General features: G+C 36.2%; 2 protein-coding genes across 2 annotated transcripts in view; both read left to right on the top strand.

The window, feature by feature from the left end:
* Positions 1–2,851, top strand: part of LOC134235656 (uncharacterized) — an 81,105-nt gene extending 78,254 nt beyond the window's left edge. Inside the window, exons 118-121 of the mRNA XM_062717794.1 lie at positions 218–515; positions 731–882; positions 1,012–1,157; positions 1,277–2,851. Coding sequence (XP_062573778.1) covers positions 218–515; positions 731–882; positions 1,012–1,157; positions 1,277–1,630 — 950 coding nt within the window. The 3' untranslated portion in view covers positions 1,631–2,851. The remainder of the gene's footprint in view (positions 1–217; positions 516–730; positions 883–1,011; positions 1,158–1,276) is intronic.
* Positions 2,852–5,325: 2,474 nt separating this feature from the next.
* On the top strand, positions 5,326–17,460 carry LOC134235655 (uncharacterized). Its single transcript, XM_062717793.1, has 4 exons — positions 5,326–5,413; positions 11,552–12,169; positions 12,618–12,774; positions 16,925–17,460. The coding sequence occupies exons 1-4, from the start codon at positions 5,326–5,328 to the stop codon at positions 17,196–17,198; spliced, it is 1,137 nt and encodes a 378-aa protein (XP_062573777.1). The 3' UTR covers positions 17,199–17,460.
* Positions 17,461–21,602: the final 4,142 nt, after the last annotated feature.

Here is a 21,602-nt window from a genome sequence, read left to right as displayed (position 1 = left end):
GCAGCTCCTTATGTGTGCACAGAATATTCTGTAATTTGGGACTTTTTTAAATTAATACTTTTGATGTTAAATTGGTAAGATTATGCCATAATTAAACAAAAATCTTTTTATTTTTATATTAGACAAAATGTCTTGAAAACCAAGAACTGCTCTTTTACTTGAAATTGAATTTCTGTCTTTTTTTCCTAAGTCAATCTCTTTATTCTTTGATTTGTAGGAGACCTTAGAGATGACAGTAACCCCGACTTCATCAAGGAATACAACAAAGCTCTGGCAGTTGTCTGCGATGATCTCTTCTTCGCTAGATACAGGAGAACAACAGGTAACTCAACCATCTCCAAATCTACAGGAGTAAACTCAGAGCAGGCAGCCCTTCAGATGCTGCAGGCAATGTTTAGCGGCTGTCGCACAGAGGATGAAAAAGTCAAGATGGTGGATGATCTGTTGGATGTCAAACTTCTGCCTGGCACTAATATGGAGGGTGTGCACTTCAACAAGGAGAGATTGACAGACAGGTAAATTTCTAGTAGATCTTTGTATATCATTCATTCATTGATTAATTAATTTTTGGAATAAAAATATGAAAATGAAAAATCTGGCAAGCTTTTCTGACCCTTAAAAGAAGATGCCCCACATATACAAGTATACAAATAGAAAAATGTGATTCCCAGATCAAAATTGAAATCAGAGAATGTTGCAAAGTTATGACTTGACTTCTTATTTTTTCAAGATTATCCAAATACTCTGGATTTAGCAACCTAAACCAACTACAAAACATGTTGGGCAATATGGAAGACAAAATGACCCAGGCGAAATCTCAGGGCACCTCTAAAGGATCTGTTGATCAGCTGTCTACACTCAGTCATAGATTCTCCACTTCAGGTAAAACCAGCTTAATAGCTCGAAAGATAGCAGTTTTAAGTTTGGTTTTAGATGTAACTTTATCTCTATTATACATGTTAAGTTGATTTTAAAAGAGAAATTTAATATTAAATTGTCGTTACTTTGTAGGTCCTCCCTCAGCCCTTAACAAGTTACCCCCATTCCGCTTTGTGACTGCAAACATGACAGGACAGGCACTGTGGCAGACATTTGTCAACCATGAAGATGGGGAAGAGGAAAATGTTCCAAAAGAGGAGGCCGTACAAGACTCACTGGTAAGTCATTGTTATAGCACAAGGGGCTTGCTTCTGCAGTCCATAAATTTAAAAGAAAAAAAGGATCATGCCACACTTTTAAGACTTAATAGAGTGTAACTGTTTTGTTCTCTCTCCAGGAAATTCTTCAGGAACGCCATGACAATTTAACGGCAGACTTTTCCAACATCAACTCTGAAATCATTGAACTACAGGACCGTTCTCACTCACTGGAAGAGGAGCTAGCAGCCGAGACCAAACTCATGGAGACCACCAAGGAGAAAGAGAAACATGCTCAGCTCGCAAAGAAAGTCCGATCTAAACTCAACGACACTCGAGCAAGAATTGCAAGGCTTGAAATGGAGAAAAACCTGATGTTAAGAAAATTGGCTGAGTGTGAGAAAGATATTGAAATAAAGAAACTAAGGCCACAACAAAATGAGGAGAAAACAGTGACATTCAGCACAGATAGCAAGAAAAAATCTAAAAAATAAATTACTCTTAACAATGCTGTGGACACTGATTGCTTGATGTTCAGTTTTGATTAATTGGCAAAGAATATGTATGATTTGTACTCATTGGTTTGTTTAAATATACCAATATCAATATTTTTTTATTATTTCATAAACAAGAAAAATAGATGTTGAATTATGAGAAAAGTCATTTATGATATATGTCTCCATTTTATAAGTTATTAACTTCCAATGCTTTTCAAGTAGATATCTAATTTTGATACCATTAGAATTTAATTTATGTCATTTCCTGATGATAATTTTGTAAACTTTTTTTAAAGTCAAAAATATAACCTAATCTAACAGTTTGGACACATCACTAAGTGTGACATGATTCTAAAGGAATGTTGTTAATATAGACTGAGCATTTAATTTTTTTTATTCTTAACTGTTGCATAATTTCTTCTTGTAGACATACATGATGTATTTTTATACCACAAATGTTCTCTGTTTTTTCCTTTAAATCAATGTCCTCACTCATGAGAAAATCGCATTATTATAATAATAAGCATATGATACAACTGTGATACTTTATATTTGATATATATGTATTTTGATAAAGGATTTTATATGTTTTTTTTTTTCAATATTACTCATGTCATCAGTAAAATCCTTAAAAGCATTACTCATTAATGATACTTGATTAATAACTAGGTCCGTTCTGTGTTTGACGTCATGACTATTTCACCCTATCCTGTTTGATAAAGTGCAAGACCCCCTTTTTGTTTGCCTTTTTTTGCTACTATCAGTTTGTTTTTGACTTGAGATTAAAATGTTTCTTTGATTGTTTACACAGATGCTTATAGTTTTGTTATAAATTTTTCCTCAAGGTTTACACCGAATTGATTTGTGCAATATCTGTGTTGTCTAAGAAAATCATTTCAATGTGAAATCGACTCCGTCCAATATTTATGTCCAATATTTATTTTTATTTTGATGCTATGCATACTTGTACACGCAAGGAAGATTCTCTGTAAAAATCAAAATACTTTTGTCTTGCAAGTGCAATTAGCTTTGCAAATGGCTAAAGCTTAGATGGATTTTATTTTGTGTTTTCCCTCTGTTATTGTTTATTGTTACCAAATATAAACCATCAACATTGTTAACAGTTTTGTATATTTATAAACAAAGTCATTTGAATCATTTGTATAGTATTCATCAAGTTCATTGAATCTTTTGTAATAAATTTCCTATGATCATGAAGTATCAAGTTTGTTTTGTTTTATCCTAGAAAAAATTTGGGGTGCTGATTCTCATAAGAAGATACTTTGTTGTCTACATTCTCTCCTTCACTTGTCTTTGTTTAAACAAGACATGCCATTGGCAAGAAGATGGTTTATGAGCTGGAAAACTTCATCTGGATTAGGACAAAGTCACAGTAGTCGTTTAACAATCTATCAGAATTCCCATGGGTACCAACTGTGCTCCAATGTCTAAAAGAACATGTCAGAGAGGGGAGTCACTACCTTCTGATGGCCAGGAAGCCCAAGTCAACATGTTATAATAGTCACGACAGGTGGGGGGGGGGGGTGTTGGGGGGGGGGGGGGGGGTTTGAACACGTTCTTATGCGCACGTCAGGGAGCTGAATAAACTCCCTCTAATGGCCATGTCAGGGGGCCGATTCAACAAGTTCTATAGCTAATGGCCACATCAGGGGGCTGTGTCAACAAGTTCTATAGCTAATGGCCACATCAGGGGGCCGAGTCAACAAGTTCTATAGCTAATGGCCACGTCAGGGGATCAAGTCAACTAGTTCTATAGATAATGGCCACGTCTGGGGGCCGAGTCAACAAGTTCTATAGCTAATGGCCACATCACGGGGTCTAGTCAACAAGTTCTATAGCTAATGGCCACGTCAGGGGATCAAGTCAACTAGTTCTATAGATAATGGCCACGTCAGGGGGCCGAGTCAACAAGTTCTATAGCTAATGGCCACATCACGGGGTCGAGTCAACAAGTTCTACAGCTAATGGCCACGTCCGGGGGATCAAGTCAACTAGTTCTTTAGCTAATGGCCATTTCAGGGGGCCAAGTCAACAAGTTCTATAGCTAGTGGCCACGACCGTGGGCCAAGGCAACAAGTTCTATAGCTAATGGCCACGTCTGGGGGCCGAGTCAACAAGGTCTATAGCTAGTGGCCACGACCGTGGGCCGAGTCAACAAGTTCTATAGCTAATGACCACGTCAGGGGGTCGAGTCAACAAGTTCTAAAGCTAATGGCCACGTCAGGGGGCCGAGTCAACTAGTTCTATAGCTAATGGCCACGTCAGGGGGCTGAGTCAACTAGTTCTATAGCTAGTGGCCACGTCAGGGGGCCGAGTCAACAAGTTCTATAGCTAATGACCACGTCAGGTGGTCAAGTCAACAAGTTCTATAGCTAATGTCCACGTCAGGGGGCCGAGTCAACAAGTTCTATAGCTAATGGCCACGTCAGGGGATCAAGTCAACTAGTTCTATAGCTAATGGCCACGTCAGGGGGTCGAGTCAACAAGTTCTATTGCTAATGGCCACGTCAGGTGGTCGAGTCAATAAGTTCTATAGCTAATGGCCACATCAGGTGGCCGAGTCAACAAGTTCTATAGCTAATGGCCACGTCAGGGGGTCGAGTCAACAAGTTCTATAGCTAGTGGCCACGTCAGGTGGCCGAGTCAACAAGTTCTAAAGCTAATGGCTACGTCAGGTGGCCGAGTCAACAAGTTCTAAAGCTAATGGCCACGTCAGGGGGTCGAGTCAACAAGTTCTATTGCTAATGGCCACGTCAGGTGGTCGAGTCAACAAGTTCTATAGCTAATGGCCACGTCAGGTGGCCGAGTCAACAAGTTCTATAGCTAATGGCCACGTCAGGGGGTCGAGTCAACAAGTTCTATAGCTAGTGGCCACGTCAGGTGGCCGAGTCAACAAGTTCTAAAGCTAATGGCTACGTCAGGTGGCCGAGTCAACAAGTTCTAAAGCTAATGGCCATGTCAGGTGGTCGAGTCAACAATTTCTATAGCTAATGGCCACGTCAGGTGGCCGAGTCAACAAGTTCTATAGCTAATGGCCACGTCAGGGGGCCGAGTCAACAAGTTCTATAGCTAAGGCTACGTCATGACCCCTGAGGTTGTAAAGATGTGATAGAGGTGTCATTCATTTTCTACATTAGCTTGTAAAAGTAAGGGATCGGGAAAAAATTCTGTTGTCTATATTTAAGGAGAATTTTACAAGTATAAAGAATGAATATCTTGAAAAATTATTGTGCATACAATGAATACTAGTAAATTGTATAAAAAATATGTTGTTATTAGAAATAGAAGTTGATCTTCTCATTTCATTTAAACAAATCTTAACAAACGACATATCGACAAGGAAATCTGTACACATTGTAATTTATAGATTTATGATGAGGAAAGTTTTGTAGAAGACAACTTTTAAGGTACTTTTAAAATAATTGCTTGCACTGAAGTACATTTTCTCGTAATATTCATCTTTTTAATGCCTTATTAGGAATCAAAATGTTCGGCGACTTTTTTCAAAACCAAATGCATCAGGCACTCAGAACTTGAACAGAATCCATAAATCAGTAAGCCTTTACATATAAAAATATGATTGGTTAAACAAGGTAAATGCTTAAGTGAGTTTATTGATTTCTTCACCAATCATCATAGTTTCTGAGATTTGAATCGCAGAAATCCTGAACATGACGGCGGAGAGCGAGACTTCAGGGCGCGGGAGTACTGCTGAAATCTTCCTGCCCCCTCTCGGATTATTTCTTGGGGGAGCTTTAGGTAAGAAATATGTGATGATCAAGATGTATGGGCAGGTCTATGTATTTAACATATTTATCGTATAGCATACCTCTGATAAAAGAGATAACTGTCCAAGGAAATTATTCCAAGCAATCCAATAAATCGTCTCAGCCGAGTTTGACAATGAGGACCATTTTATCGTCAACTCATTCTGTAAATCCTAAGTATATATGTTACAAAACATTGATTTCCATTTTCAGTTGTCTTTTTATAATTTGAAATAGTTTACAGAAAAAAATTGGATACTTCAATCTATTAACATTATTATTTTAATTTTTACAGAAGTTTCAAATGTGGAATTTTCATAATCAGTTGATATATGTATAGGTTTCAATGAAAATATTTGGAATAACGGTAACTCCTGTAGATGGATGCATTTTACATGCATTTTAAAAGCACAGAAAACTATGCCATATTCTGATTTAAAAAGCAACGCTTTATTTCTTATTCTAATGTGAAATCAATATATCTACATATATATATTTTTTAATTTTACAGTGATGTATAAAACAAATGATTTTTGTCAATTCAAGATTCAACATCATATTCATTTCTGAAAAAGCAAACAACGTTTCGTTCCTCAAACTATTTTCTAGTAAATGTTATTGTTGTTGATGAAAATCAACCTTGTGATTTTCGAGAAAAAAATGGTGAAATTTGAAGCAGAGGAATATTTCACCTTTTAAAATATCGAGATGCAGTGTAAGACCAAATTTTGTTAATGTGGTACCCCTAATGTAAATAATGGGCTTGTTATAGTTATTGGAAGATGTTCATTTTTTATTTTTTATTTTTTTTAATTTAGAAAAGAAATCTTAGGCCAGAATCTAAAATGGCAATCAATATGAAGTACAAAAGGTGATGATAGAATAAATTGATTTGTCTTGGAAGCTGGCGAATGATCGTTAAAAAATAACAAAAGAGAAAAGGAAATCTACGATTACTTTTGTTTAATATATACTTGAACCCTCAACCTACGGAATCTGTCTCCTAGCAGTGCAGCTCGCAAGTCCTTTACCTTGCTCTTTGCCGACGGATTTCCCGCTGCTCTGCCATATACGAGGGTTGTCCCGTAAAATCGTGGACAAAGCGTTTTTCTCGAAAAGTAATGGGCGCACTAAGCTGAAATTTTCAGTAAATGTTTATTCATCATATTTAAGTGTATCATAATGTTTTTGTTAATATATATACAAAAATAAAGATTTTATTCTGCTTGAAGGTGCACAGGGTACGGTCCTACGGCGCACGGTAATAATAACAAGGTTGTATTAGAGAATATATACAAGTATTAATTCGTAATAAAAGTTTTCAGTACATAAGATTAGGATGAAAATTATCCTAATTCGATTCCTTAATCAATTATATTGTCTTTTTTCAAGGCATTTGATTAAATTTTGGCTGTTTCCCGAGCATTCGAAATGGAAAAATTGTGTACACAATACACGAAAAATGGCGACGTTTCATGACGTTACGGCGCACCGGAGAGCAGTTCAGTTAGATTAGGATGTTTTAATGACACTTTAAAAGACTTTAAATGAATACGGAAGAACGAAAATATGAAAAATATCACCAGATTTTTAGTATACAAATAAAATGGACGTTTTCTTAGCGAAGTCTTCTTGATTGAGTCCCCAGATAGTACAAAACATGCGAACAGACTGCCATTGTAATAGTAAAAGACGCTGTCACTGTCGACCGTCGATATAAGATTCTCATTTAGTTGACTGATGGTGAGAATACTGTCCGTAACTTGCTCATAAATCTTCAGAAGATCGCATGAGGGTGCCACGTACATTGGTTCCTTAACTGTTAATAAACACTCACGTATGTAAATCAATCAAATTTCTAAATTTAAGTGGGACATATCCAACTTTATTTTAGCAAACATGAAGCGTGACGCTGTTTTAGACACGTCGACATTATCATCCATGCGCCGTAGGGCGCTACTGTACATAACATAAAATATCACAATTTGTTTATTTATGCACATATCTATTTGAAATTTGCTATGTATATTTATAATATATGTACTAAAAAGTAGTGAAACTTTCAGAACGCAGTGATGATTATTTTTCAAACTAGACAACTTGTCCACGATTTAACGGGACAACCCTCGTACTACATATTGGCGTCAGAAGCAAATTGAAGAGGGGGGGGGGGGGCTAAGTGAAAGAGAAAAAAATTAAAACCTACAAAAAACTTGACAAGCAAAAAAAAAAAGGGGGGGGGTGTCAACTGCCATATTATGAAAATCCTATGTCTTGAAGATGTGGGTGGGGGATGGACATCTATCACTATATTCAGTACCAATTTTTCCCCCAAGCTGTGGGTGGGGGATGGACATCTATCACTATATTCAGTACCAATTTTTCCCCCAAGCACTATCAATTACATGTACCCCTTTTTCTTTTCTTTTTTTCAAACATAAACTGCAATGTGCCTGTTGAAAGGGAGGGGGGGGTTAACCTATGCCCCAATGTTCAATGCCTATATTATGCCTATGCTACACTTTCATCAGGTCATTTAGTTTTTATTACAGGATCGTTTCCAATACACGGTGTAATGAAATGAGTTGCTTTTGGGCTCCACATTTTACAGCTTTTTGAAAACTAACAGAACTGCTCTAAGCGAAGAAATGTTGATGCAGAGAGCACAAGAATGTTCACTTTTGTAAGGATACCCACTTCCGCCCCAGCCGTTGCTCTTAATGGCATTTTTTTTTCAATTTAAGCAAGTTAATAGATTTTAGGTGTTTTACACGACTTTCGCTCTTTGAAAGATTTATAACCTCCCAAGTAATGAATAAAAGGAAAAGCAACAACATATGCGAGTTTGAAAAAATTCGAATTCGATATCATCAAATAACTATAGTTTCATTTTGCGAGGTTTCATTTTGCAATACAAATTAATAGTATTAGTTGGGGCAGTTTGTACTGAAATAATGCTTTATAATGCTGTATAAAACTTAATTAACTTAATCTGAACATCTGTTGTTATAGGCAAGTGGGAATAGGTGGAATTGAGATTTTTAAAAAAAGTGGGAATAGGTAGAAGACACCTAAAAAATTCCGTTCACACGTATATGTAAATCACCCCTCAATTATTCTACCTCAGGGTCTGTTGATTTTTCTTCACGGATTATATTTATTCAATAATTTATCATGTATAACATGAAAAAAAGTCGTGAAAAACACAATGTAATCATTCCATACAAGAACAAGCTAATTCAGAGAATTTGTGTCCCCCGCTCGAAGAAAAAGTAAAACATGCGCAGTTCGGGGGGAGGGAGGGGGGGGGGGGGAGAGTTGGATCCCCCTCCCTGAATTTGTAGAATTATTAAATGTATACTTGCATGTATACTGAAGCAAATAAAATATACCATTATGGATAAAGATTTAATTGCTTATTCTTTATTATGTGTATAGTTCTAAGATTCTTTTTATATGGAATATTTATCACACTGTAATGATGATTTTATGAGTTTGTACACGCCAGACCTCGTAAATTTTTCATTTCGCGTGTAAAAGTATTTAAAAAAAAAAAAAAGTTGTCCGTCCGGTACTTGAGCTCGGGACCTCTCAGTCTGGAAGCGAGAAACATACCACTAGACCACGGAATCGCTTTACATGGAGTCAAGTATATGCAGAAGCAAAGTCACATACATGTATATATTCATGTTCAGTATTGTCAAAATTTTACACAATCCATGGTGTTTGATTTATTAAGCCTTTATTAAACAGTTCTAATACATGTAATAAGAACATAAAGTCTGCCGAGAACCTGTTTTATACGCAATAACTCTCCTCGTGCCCCTGTGCTAAAAATAGCGGCATGTAATACTATAAATACTAATAAAACAAACGGGGCGGGGCACTTTGAGAGGGGTGAGAGAGGTCCTAGGGAGTTTTGGTATAAAATTACATTGAATAAGCTCAAAATCTTCTTGAAATATCGCCCGGAAATGATAGTGTTACACACAGACAGAATGTGTAAATTTACGACCTTGAACTTTGACCTTTTGACCTCAAAATAAATAGGGGTCCTCCTTATGCCACAGGGAATTGTTATGTAAATTTTCATTGCAATAGCTCAAATGGTTCTAGAGATATCGTGTGGAAACGAAAGTATTATAACAGACAGAATTTGCTTATTTATGACCTTGACCTTTGACCTTCTGACCTCAAAATCAATAGATTTCTTCTTTAGTCCATAGGAAGTTGCTATGCTAAATTTCATTGCAAAAGCTCAAAGGGTTCTCGAGATACAGTGTGGAAACGAAAGCGTTACAGACAGACAGAAAGACGGACGGACGGACAAACCCAAATTAATATCCCCTACTTTTCAAGCGGGGGACAAAAAAAAAAACATTCGAAAAGAAATGCAAAGTGTGGTTTATTTTCCTATTTCTCTGGTATACATGATAAATAAGTGCAGTGTTACAACGCACTTTGAAAAATTACGCACTTTCAAATTTTTTTCAAAGTGCGTTAAATTTGGGACCAAGTCAACGCACTTTGAAAAAATAAAATTTCTTTTCAAAATGCGTTAATATCGACCATTAATATTTCAACGTCATACTAGTTATGCAAATACATATTTTGGTGTAGCATATGCATTGGTACCGGGAGGGGGGCTTAGACACACAAATGTTTTACAAAGATATACATGTAGTTACATAATATAGACATTGAAAATTGGGGCTTACTTTCAAGGGTGGGGTGGGTGAGGGTTGGGTCAACGTTCAATTTGTTACCCATGGCTATGTAAACAAGCTAATTCAGAGAATTCGTGTCCCCCGCTTAGGGAAAAAGTGGGATCCCCCTGACTGAATTTGTAGAATTATTAAATGTATGCATGTATACTGAAGCAAATAAAATACATGTATGTCAATATGCATATAAAGATTTGATTGCTTATTCTTTATTAATTGTATAATAGAAGATTCTTTTTATATGGAATACTTATCACACGGTAATGATGATTTTATGAGTTTGTACAAGTCAGACCTCAATACATTTTTCATTTCACATGCTGAATACTATCATTTAGTAAAAAAAAAAGCATTTCGAAAAAAAAAGAAAATGGATCGTCTGGGATTTGAGCCCGTGACCTCTCTCATGTGAAGCGAAATACATACCACTGGACCATGGAACTACTAGTACTTTACGCTGTCGAAAATTATATGCAAAGTTGAAGTCACATACTTGTATTTATATATTCACGTTCGATATTGTCAAAATTTTACACAATGCATGGTGTCTAATTTAACCTTTATTAAATAGTTCCTAATGTAATAAGAATATAAAGTCCGCGGAGAACCTGCTTTATGCGTAATAACGCTCCTCATGGCCCCTGTGCTAAAAATAGCTACATGTAATACAATTAATACTAATAAAACAAACGGAGCGGGACACTTTGAGAGGGGTGAGAGAGGTCCTAGGGAGTTTTGGTATAAAATTACGTTCCAAACTCTCAAAATCCTCTTGAAATATCGCCCGGATAGGATAGTGTTACACACAGATATAATGTATAAATTTACCACCTTGAACTTTGACCTTTTCACCTCAAAATAAATAGGGGTCTTCCTTAGGCCACAGGCAGTTGTTATGTAAAATTTCATTGCAAAAGCTCAAAGGGTTCTCGAGATATCGTGTGGAAACGAAAGCGTTACAGACAGACAGAATGACGGACAGACGGACGGACAGACCCAAATTAATATCCCCCACTTTTCAAGCGGGGGGCAAAAAATGTTTGGGCTGAGAGACCTTCTACTCGTCTTCTCCTTGTTCTCAATCAGGTTAAATCAATTCACGTAAATTAAAAAGTTTTCGAAAGATATAATTATTACAAATTAATTCTCTCAATTACTAAATTCAAAGTCTAGAATTTTTGTTTAGTACATATTTTTTTCAAAGTGCGTTAAATTTCCCCATGGGAAAAAATGTTGATGTACATGTACACTCTTAACGCACTTTGAAAAAAATTTTCAAAGTGCGTTGAGTGTGTCCCAAATTTAACGCACTTTGAAAAATTTTTTTCAAAGTGCGTAATTTTTTCAAAGTGCGTTGCCACAGTGCAGTAATTACTATAATTTTTTAAACAACCATTATCTTTCAGCTTTAACTCTGTTGGCGATCTGTACATCACAATCCTGCAGACATCTTAGGCACAGATCTTTTGTACGGTGTGTTGGTCCGTCTCTCTCGAAGTCAGGCCTTACAAGCTTCACCAGTCTGCTGTCTAACCAAGGAACAAACAGTCCTGTTGCTGACCTGAACGGATTTTACTCCAAATCTGATGCCGAGATTTTGGAACATCTGCAGATGTACCAAAACAACCCGCGGTATTTGTTCAAAATTGCAATACCAGCAGTGACGTCATTAATATTTTGTCCAATGATAATGACTGCATATAAACCAATTGCAAACTTTCTGTGGCCTAATCGAACACAACCAGCCATCAACGAAGCTATCGCTTGTTTTTTGGCCCCTGCAGGCATGGTGTATGCAGTGTCGTTTGGGTTTGCCTTTCAACAAGTCCTTCAAAAACAAATTGATATTACAGCAAGATTAAACAATGATTTTTCAGAAATGGAGCTCTTAATGAATTTAACAACAAAATTGTCGTGTTTGAAATCGACCACCCGGATGAAGATGTATATTGCTCTGAAAGAGGAAATAATGGCGGTAGTCCAGTATATAACAGAGATGACTGAACTTAAAAATAACAAGAACGGTACTTAGTCGATTAATTCTAAATACTAGGATTTCATTAACAACAAGAAAATCTACTTTGATCGTGGAAATCTTAATTTATTGCATTTATAACGTGATCACTGTATTTATCCTCAAACAAAATATACCACGAACAGAAAATCGAAAAAACATTAGTAGATCTTAAAGAAAATTTTCAATAATGATAGATAATTGATTTTCACTAGATAATCGTATCATTATGGTATCGGGTGGGTGAATTTTTGAGCATCTTATAATGCTATACGAAATTCAGTATTTCTTATGGTGGCATATCATTTCTACTGCAAAACATTTCAAATTTAAAACTATCGCTCATACATTTATGTGTATTTTAGATATAGATAAGACTTTAGCAAAACCTTTGAAGGACCGAAACAGTCTACAGTAGGGCAGTTTCTATAAGAAATATTGACATTTTTACTGTTTAGGGGCCATTTGGGACATCCTGGATTGTCTTCGCGAGGCTCCAGTACAGAGGCATAAAGTGGACACAGCAATAATTAACAAAATCATCAAATACGTGGGGAACCTGAATAGCGTGGTAGACAAAGTAGGAACCCTCCACGCCAAGATACACCCACTACAGTGAGTACTTAAAGATACACCCACTACAGTGAGTATTTAAAGAAACAACAAGCTTACATAGCCAAGATACACCCACTACAGTGAGTACTTAGAGAGACAACAAGCTTACATATCCAAGATACACCCACTACAGTGAGTACTTAGAGAGAAAACAACAAGCTTACATAGCCAAGATACACCCACTACAGTGAGTACTTAGAGAGAAAACAACAAGCTTAAGATACACACACTACAGTGAGTACTTAAGAGAGAAAACAACAAGCTTACATATCCAAGATACACCCACTACAGTGAATACTTAAAGAAACAACAAGCTTACATATCCAAGATAAACCCACTACAGTGAGTACTTAAGAAAACAACAAGCTTACATATCCAAGATAAACCCACTACAGTGAGTACTTAGAGAGACAACAAGCTTACATATCCAAGTTACACCCACTACAGTGAGTACTTAGAGAGATGACAACAAGCTTAAAAATAGACAAGATACACCCACTACAGTGAGTACTTAGAGAGACAACAAGCTTACATAGCCAAGATACACCCACTACAGTGAGTACTTAGAGAGACAACAACAAGCTTAAATAGACAAGATACACCCACTACAGTGAGTACTTAGAGAGACAACAACAAGCTTACATAGTCAAGATTCACCACTACAGCGAGTACTTAGAGAGACAACAAGCTTACATAGCCAAGATACACACACTACAGTGAGTACTTAGAGAGACAACAAGCTTACATAGCCAAGATACACACACAACAGTGAGTACTTAGAGAGAAAACAAGCTTACATAGCCAAGATACACCCACTACAGTGAGTACTTAGAGAGACAACAACAAGCTTACATAGCCAAGATACACCCACTACAGTGAGTACTTAGAAAGACAACAAGCTTACATAGCCAAGATACACCCACTACAGTGAGTACTTAGAAAGACAACAAGCTTACATAGCCAAGATACACCCACTACAGTGAGTACTTAGAGAGACAACAAGCTTACATAGCCAAGATACACCCACTACAGTGAGTACTTAGAGAGACAACAATTTTACATAGCCAAGATACACCCACTACAGTGAGTACTTAGAAAGACAACAAGCTTACATAGCCAAGATACACCCACTACAATGAGTACTAAGAGAGACAAGAAGCTTACATAACCAAGGTACACCCACTACAGTGAGTACTTAGAGAGACGACAACAAGCTTACATAGCCAAGATACACCCACTACAGTGAGTACTTAGAGAGACGACAACAAGCTTAAATAGACAAGATACACCCACTACAGTGAGTACTTAGAGAGACAACAACAAGCTTTCGTAGCCAAGATACACCCACTACAGTGAGTACTTAGAGAGACAACAAGCTTACATAGCCAAGATACACCCACTACAGTGAGTACTTAGAGAGACAACAACAAGCTTAAATAGACAAGATACACCCACTACAGTGAGTACTTAGAGAGACAACAAGCTTACATAACCAAGATGCACCCACTACAGTGAATACTTAGAGAGACAACAAGCTTACATAGCCAAGATACACCCACTACAGTGAGTACTTAGAGAGAAAACAACAAGCTTACATAGCCAAGATACACCCACTACAGTGAGTACTTAGAGAGACAACAAGCTTACATAGCCAAGATACACCCACTACAGTGAGTACTTAGAGAGACAACAACAAGCTTAAATAGACAAGATACACACACTACAGTGAGTACTTAGAGAGACAACAAGCTTACATAGCCAAGATACACCCACTACAGTGAGTACTTAGAGAGACAACAACAAGCTTACATAGCCAAGATACACACACTACAGTGAGTACTTAGAGAGACAACAACAAGCTTACATAGCCAAGATACACACACTACAGTGAGTACTTAGAGAGACAGCAACAAGCTTACATAGCCAAGATACACCCACTACAGTGAGTACTTAGAGAGACAGCAACAGGCTTAGATAGCCAAGATAAACCCACTACAGTGAGTACTTAGAGAGACGACATTAAGCTTACATAGCCAAGATACACACACTACAGTGAGTACTTAGAGAGAAAACAAGCTTACATAGCCGAGATACACTCACTACAATTAGTACTTAGAGAGGCAACAAGCTTACATAGCCAACATACACACACTGCAGTGAGTACTTAGAGAGATGACAACAAGCTTAGGTAGCCAAGATACTCCCACTACAGTGAGTACTTAGAGAGACAACAAGCTTGCATAGCCAAGATACACCCACTACAATGAGTACTAAGAGAGACAACAAGCTTACATAGCCAAGATACACACACTACAGTTAGTACTTAGAGAGACAACAAGCTTACACAGCCAAAATACACCCACTGCAGTGAGTACTTAAGAGAGAAAACAACAAGCTTACATAGCCAAGATACACACACTACAGTGAGTACTTAGAGAGACAACAAACTTACATAGACAAGATACACCCACTACAGTGAGTACTTAGAGAGAAAACAAGCTTACATTGCCAAGATACACCAACTACAGTGAGTACTTAGAGAGACAACAACAAGCTTACATAGTCAAGATACACACACTACAGTGAGTACTTAAAGAAACAACAAGCTTACATAGCCAAGATACACCCACTACAGTGAGTAATTAGAGAGAAAACAACAAGCTTACATAGCCAAGATACACCCACTACAGTGAGTAATTAGAGAGAAAACAACAAGCTTACATAGCCAAGATACACCCACTACATTGAGTAATTAGAGAGAAAACAACAAGCTAACATAGCCAAGATACACCCACTACAGTGAGTAATTAGAGAGAAAACAACAAGCTTACATAGCCAAGATACACCCACTACAGTGAGTAATTAGAGAGAAAACAACAAGCTTACATAGCCAAGATAAACCCACTAAAGTGAGGACTTAGAGAGAAAACAACAAGCTTACATAGCCAAGATACACCCACTACAGTGAGTACTTAGAGAGACAACAACAAGCTTACATTGCCAAGATATACCCACTACAGTGAGTACTTAGAGAGACAACAAGCTTACATTGCCAAGATATACCCACTACAGTGAGTACTTAGAGAGACAACAAGCTTACATAGCCAAGATACACACACTTCAGTGTGTACTTAGATACTCGCCCAGATGCTTATATAGCCAAGATACACCCACTACAGTGAGTACTTAGAGAGACAACAACAAGCTTAAATAGCCAAGATACACCCACTACAGTGAGTGCTTAGAGAGACAACAACAAGCTTAAATAGCCAAGATACACCCACTACAGTGAGTACTTAGAGAGACAACAAGCTTACATAGCCAAGATACACCCACTACAGTGAGTACTTAGAGAGAAAACAACAAGCTTAAATAACCAAGATACAGACACTACAGTGAGTACTTAGAGAGACAACAAGCTTACATAGCCAAGATACACCCACTACACTGAGTACTTAGAGAGAAAACAACAAGCTTACATAGCAAGATACACAAACTACAGTGAATACTTCGAGAGACAACAAGCTTATATACAATTTTTACAGTAGGTTTTTAGAGAGAGCACATTAAACACTTACATATCTACAGTAAGTATAACAAATCCAAAAAACACCTGCGTCTACAGTTAGTGCTTTGAAAGAGCATGACAAAGACTTACATGATGTACAGCAAGTATTAACAGTTTGTACTGGAAAGACTTGCATGGAATATTGAAGTCCATTGAATTGAATACAAATTGATAGAAAGCAGAGCAAACACTGACCCATAAAAGATGCGAGATCAGGTGCCACGGAGGAGTATGTCGACCGGCCACACCCAGTGAGTGTGTTACGTCTGTAGATCTGTAGACAATTCAGAGTGTAAAATTCATAATAAGCTAATAATTTGTATGAAGAAGGTCGATCACCATGACTTAATCATAGATTGAATTTGCTGACAGGGTCATCGTATTGACCATGGAATACGTGAAATGTTCACTTAAGCGAGGTTGCTGATATATTCCTGTTTCATCAACTTGTTTGTCAACAGTTTGTCTTGTATATGGAATTGTCGGTACATAGGGCATGCATTTGCATTTAAACCTGTAAAACTTTATCATTAAGTTTGTATCCTCTCAAATTTGTTTTTGTATATTTTATTATTTGTGCAGGTGGGCGTTCCTGGAGATTCTTGGTTACTCTTCGTTCCTTGGTATTCTGATGGTGAAGTGCGACTCCTATCGGATGGAAATGTGCATGAGTTTCGTCACGTGTTTGTCCATTTCCATGTCATGTTACATCGTGGCGGACATTGATAATCCCTTTCACGGATTTTTCAGGATCAACATTAAAAGTGTTTTGTCAATTTTAGAACAACTGGAGAAAAGCTACAACGATGAACTTCATTGTCAAATTCAGCTTCAGAACATCGACGGAAACAAATAATCCATCCCCACATAAGGTCAAAGTAAAGAAGAAGTAGATATGTCTGTAGAACTTCAGTTCTATCTTTCTCAAAACAATCATCTTCGTTAGAGATTAATATTCTCTGCAGCATGTCCAGCTTTTGTTCAACTGTCCATAGAATAAATGCAACTTACCTTAAAGTATTTTTTTAACGTAATTTTTTTAAAAAATAGATTAAGCTCTGTATATCAACAGTGTGTTATTGTTAAATTCTATAATTGTCAGATCATTTTATTTCTAAATGTTATCTCTAGTTTACTTTAGAGATAAATCTTGTAGCATTAAATTAGGAGATACAAAGTACAAATACAGGTACATGAGAAAGTTAACTTGAAAAAAAATATCGGTTAAAAAATCAAAAAAGCATACTTTAGAAAAAAAAATGTATTACACGAAACATAAAATACAAGTATGAATATAATTTTAAGCAGTATAGATTTTAACCATCAATATAATATTGCAGAGAAGACCAGAAATATAGACAAAAACATCAGCTCTCCTCAAACAAACCAAAATGAAACTTAATGGATGTCTCTTTTTTCTAAAATTTACACTGTTAATACATTTTTCATAGGATAGTGCATGTCGACTGTTCTAACTATCGAATGGAAAGAAAAGACAACAAATTTTAGATCCATGTTCAATTTACACTGATACGGAATGTCCTGTCGTTATTTAGACAAACTTAAAGTAAAATTAAAAGTAAACAATCAAGTTCTGTTTCAGTTTTACAAAAAATGAAATTTGAGTTCAAATGATCAATGTATGTAACATTGTGGCTTAATCCTTTGTTCAAAAGAGCTCTTAAAGATGCAGTTAAAATTGTATGGAGTTATTTAACATTGTGGCTTAATCCTTTGTTCAAAAGAGCTCTTAAAGATGCAGTTAAAATGTATGGAGATCCAACACATTATCCGAGAGTGTTTTCAGTTTCACACCTAAATAAAAGTATACTTTTGTTTGTTGGTCTGTTTAAAGAACCGTCATTTCAATAGGAAAAATTAAATTTTCTTTTAGTTTGTTTAAGTTTGGCAAATCCTATTTGACAATGAAAGAGGAGGAAATTTTTCCCCCCCCCCCCCCAAAAAAAAGAACATTCTATCACAGAGAATTTTTCATTCAGTTTTTGGACGCCACCACTTGTCCGAGGAATCGACTGTTTACTCACGTGGCCGGGACTCACGGTACCCATTAGGAGGGATCTTACCTCGTCCCATCATCTACTGCTACTATACGACAGACTGTCCACAAGTGGGAGTCCAAGCTCTGGTTGAGCATATTAAAGATAGGAAGGATAACTCTTGAAAATATCATTTGATTGAAGAAACATTTTTTTGAGCCTTTTCAATTACCCAACTCTTGATTTTCAGGACCTGAGGATCAGACCACTTTAAGATAACGTTTGTAAACGCAGTTGTCTTTCTTTGGTCTCTGGGTAATTCCAAGACTTGGAATAACTCCGTCTACAGTATTTCTCATTACTTTTAAAAATCATTATTGAATGTAAAAAAGATGTCTGCATATTACCTCACAAAATTGCATATTACACCAGTGAAATTTATTTTTATTCAAGGAAATTCATATTTTTTCTGTCCGTCTACTTTTGTTTGTCCACAAAAACCTATTTAATAACTTTTCATTTATTGGAGATATATTCCATATTTTTCTTTCATTCAAAGTGAAGAAAACTTTGCGATGATCTGCCTCGCATTCATGTTTCACCGGGAAAAAAAAACACTCAGAAAAACTGTTGTTAAAACTCGCTACTAACAACATTCGTATTTGCTACAGTAAAAAAGAATTGCAAGACTAACCGTGACAAAGTAGATCTTTTTTTTTCTCCTATATAATTTCTAGGTTTGGATTTGAGGTCATAATTTTTCTTCAAATTCCTTATACAATTCACATATCGAAAACCATATTAAGTTGGAGGTCTATTTCGGGGGGGGGGGGGGGGGGGGGGGGGGGTGAGGTTGGGTCCCATTTTTTAAATTTTAAAATACGTTACCTATAGATAATCTTACTAGTACAGCCTTATTTAACTTTACTCAACAAAAAGTGGGAACCTGTATGAACCTGCCTATTTTAAAATGAAATTTCAATCATAATGGTTAATAGTAATATCTGGAAAAAAAGCGGGCGGGAAATACTACGGATGCGACCCCCCCCAAAGGTACTGTGATTGAGATTTTTACATTTATATATTTTACTGTAAATAAGAAATCAATTCAACAGTTCACCAAATACAAAAGAAATATGTAACCTTGTAATATCAATAAACTAGTATTTTTTCAAACAAATAAAAAGATTTACAAACATCTGATAACTCTTATGTTGTTCATATGATATGCTTTATTGTCTATTGTATCAATGAATAGTTAATTATTCATATGAGATCATATATTCTTTATAGCTTAATTTAGAATCTGAAATCGAGACCAATTTGTGAAGTGCTGCAATGTGCACATTTCGTATAAAGTGTTTCTGAATCAAGGACACAAAAAGGGCCTTTTAGCTAAAATTTTCAGCATCAGTCTCTCAGGTAGTTTTCAAGTCCACCTGTCGCTCATAAAGCAGTCAAGTGAGCACAATAAACCACTGCAGACATAGAGCACTTGACACTTCCAAGGTATACATCCAGTGAAATCTCTCAGCCTGGTGATGGAAGCGGAATCGGTAAACAAATGCCAAGCTTCTTGTTGTCTGATTTTTCCATTATACTATATGAACATTACACATCCATAAATCCACATCAAACAGCAATATACATCACTGATAAAGCTGATATTTTGTGACCGATGAAATGATCAATCGAGTTTTACCATGTGACTCATCTCGCACCAGTAGTAATAGCCCAGTTCCGCGCGGTCCGCATATGAATATAATTTGATTGTTACATCAACTTCCATATCATAATCCCTATTACAAGAATATTGAATAATTTATGCATAATTTAAGAACAAAATGGAATAGAGTGATCCTAGCAAGGCAAGTTCATTTTTGGTTTAACAGAGAGAGAGAGAGAGAGAGAGAGAGAGGAACCTAAAATACCTTCCTGATGTGACTAAAGATCTATTTCAGATGCTACACCGATAGAGAGAGAATGAGAGAGAGAGAGAGAGAGAGAGAGAGACTTGGTCTTTTACACTTGATGAGGTCGTTAATTTGAAACAAAACACACTTTTTAATATGATACAGACCGGTAATTGACGGGGATTTGTCGAGGAACTACGCTTAAATGTCAAACATTTCAATACGAAATCTATCCATGTTATCTCGGCAATTTGTCAAGAACAAATAAACAGATAATGCTAACTCTAAACAGCACATGTATCACAACGGTCAAGTCTGTGTACCCTTACTTGTTCCCCGTGTTTCCTTTTCTAATATATTATTTTTATTCTCAGAAAGTATAACATACTTATATTATATGATAAAAATAATTTTTTTTGTGACATTTTTCTCATTTATATATAAATATGATAGATATTCTCTGACAAATTAAGATTTAAGCCTAAATGCTTTATGTTGCTCACACACGATCACTGATGTATATATATGGTTTGAGTGAGCCAAGTTTTTCATAATACTACAGAGGATGGTAATGTGTTGTACAGTGGTAAAATATAATTTCCCAGAACAATTAAATTCCTCAATGAAAAATCAAGAAAGCATCAGAATGGCAAAATGTAGTTAACTAGTTACATGAATTAAAAAAAAAATCGGGTGTGAGTAACTCTGAGGAAGTGGTATCCCTCCTAGATCCTCCTTCGTATCCTCTTCTCCAGAAACTGACCACGGCTCGGTACTTCCTCACAGACGTCACAAGTCTATATATAAAGTTATAAAATATTGAATACTAGTAATTCAATTGTAAATATTATAGATCTGGACTTTTTTTGAAGTTGAAAAGAATTTCTACATTTAAAAAAATATATTCTAAGTAATCATACAATTTGTTTTACACTTAAACAACATTTAAAGACGTACAACACACTGGGGGAGATAACTCTTGCGATTTCAATTGAACGTTTGACGTGATGTCAAATTTAACGTCAAAAATAAAGCGTCAAAACGACGAGTAAAACGATCCCGATGTATATCAATCATGAAAGAAAATGAGATATGGGGCTTGGCTGTGATTCTGCGTACCATACTCAATCAATAAGTATTTTTTTAATTAACCCGATTAAACTCCGTAAAAACCAAGACATAAAATACATCCCTGTTTATTTCATTTCATTTCACAATAAATTGTATTTTTGATCAAAGCGCAGGATTTTTTTTATTCTGAAAATTTTATTTTACATTGCCGAAATTCTCATTATGTACAATTGGCGATATCACATTTCGATTAATGGTCTTCATTACAATTTGTGCATA

This window comes from Saccostrea cucullata, unplaced genomic scaffold (genome assembly GCF_032062105.1).
Source record: "Saccostrea cucullata isolate Sc308-1 unplaced genomic scaffold, CSIRO_AGI_Scuc_v1 ctg117, whole genome shotgun sequence".
NCBI lineage: Eukaryota > Metazoa > Mollusca > Bivalvia > Ostreida > Ostreidae > Saccostrea > Saccostrea cuccullata.
This window is presented reverse-complemented; position numbering and strand designations above follow the sequence as displayed.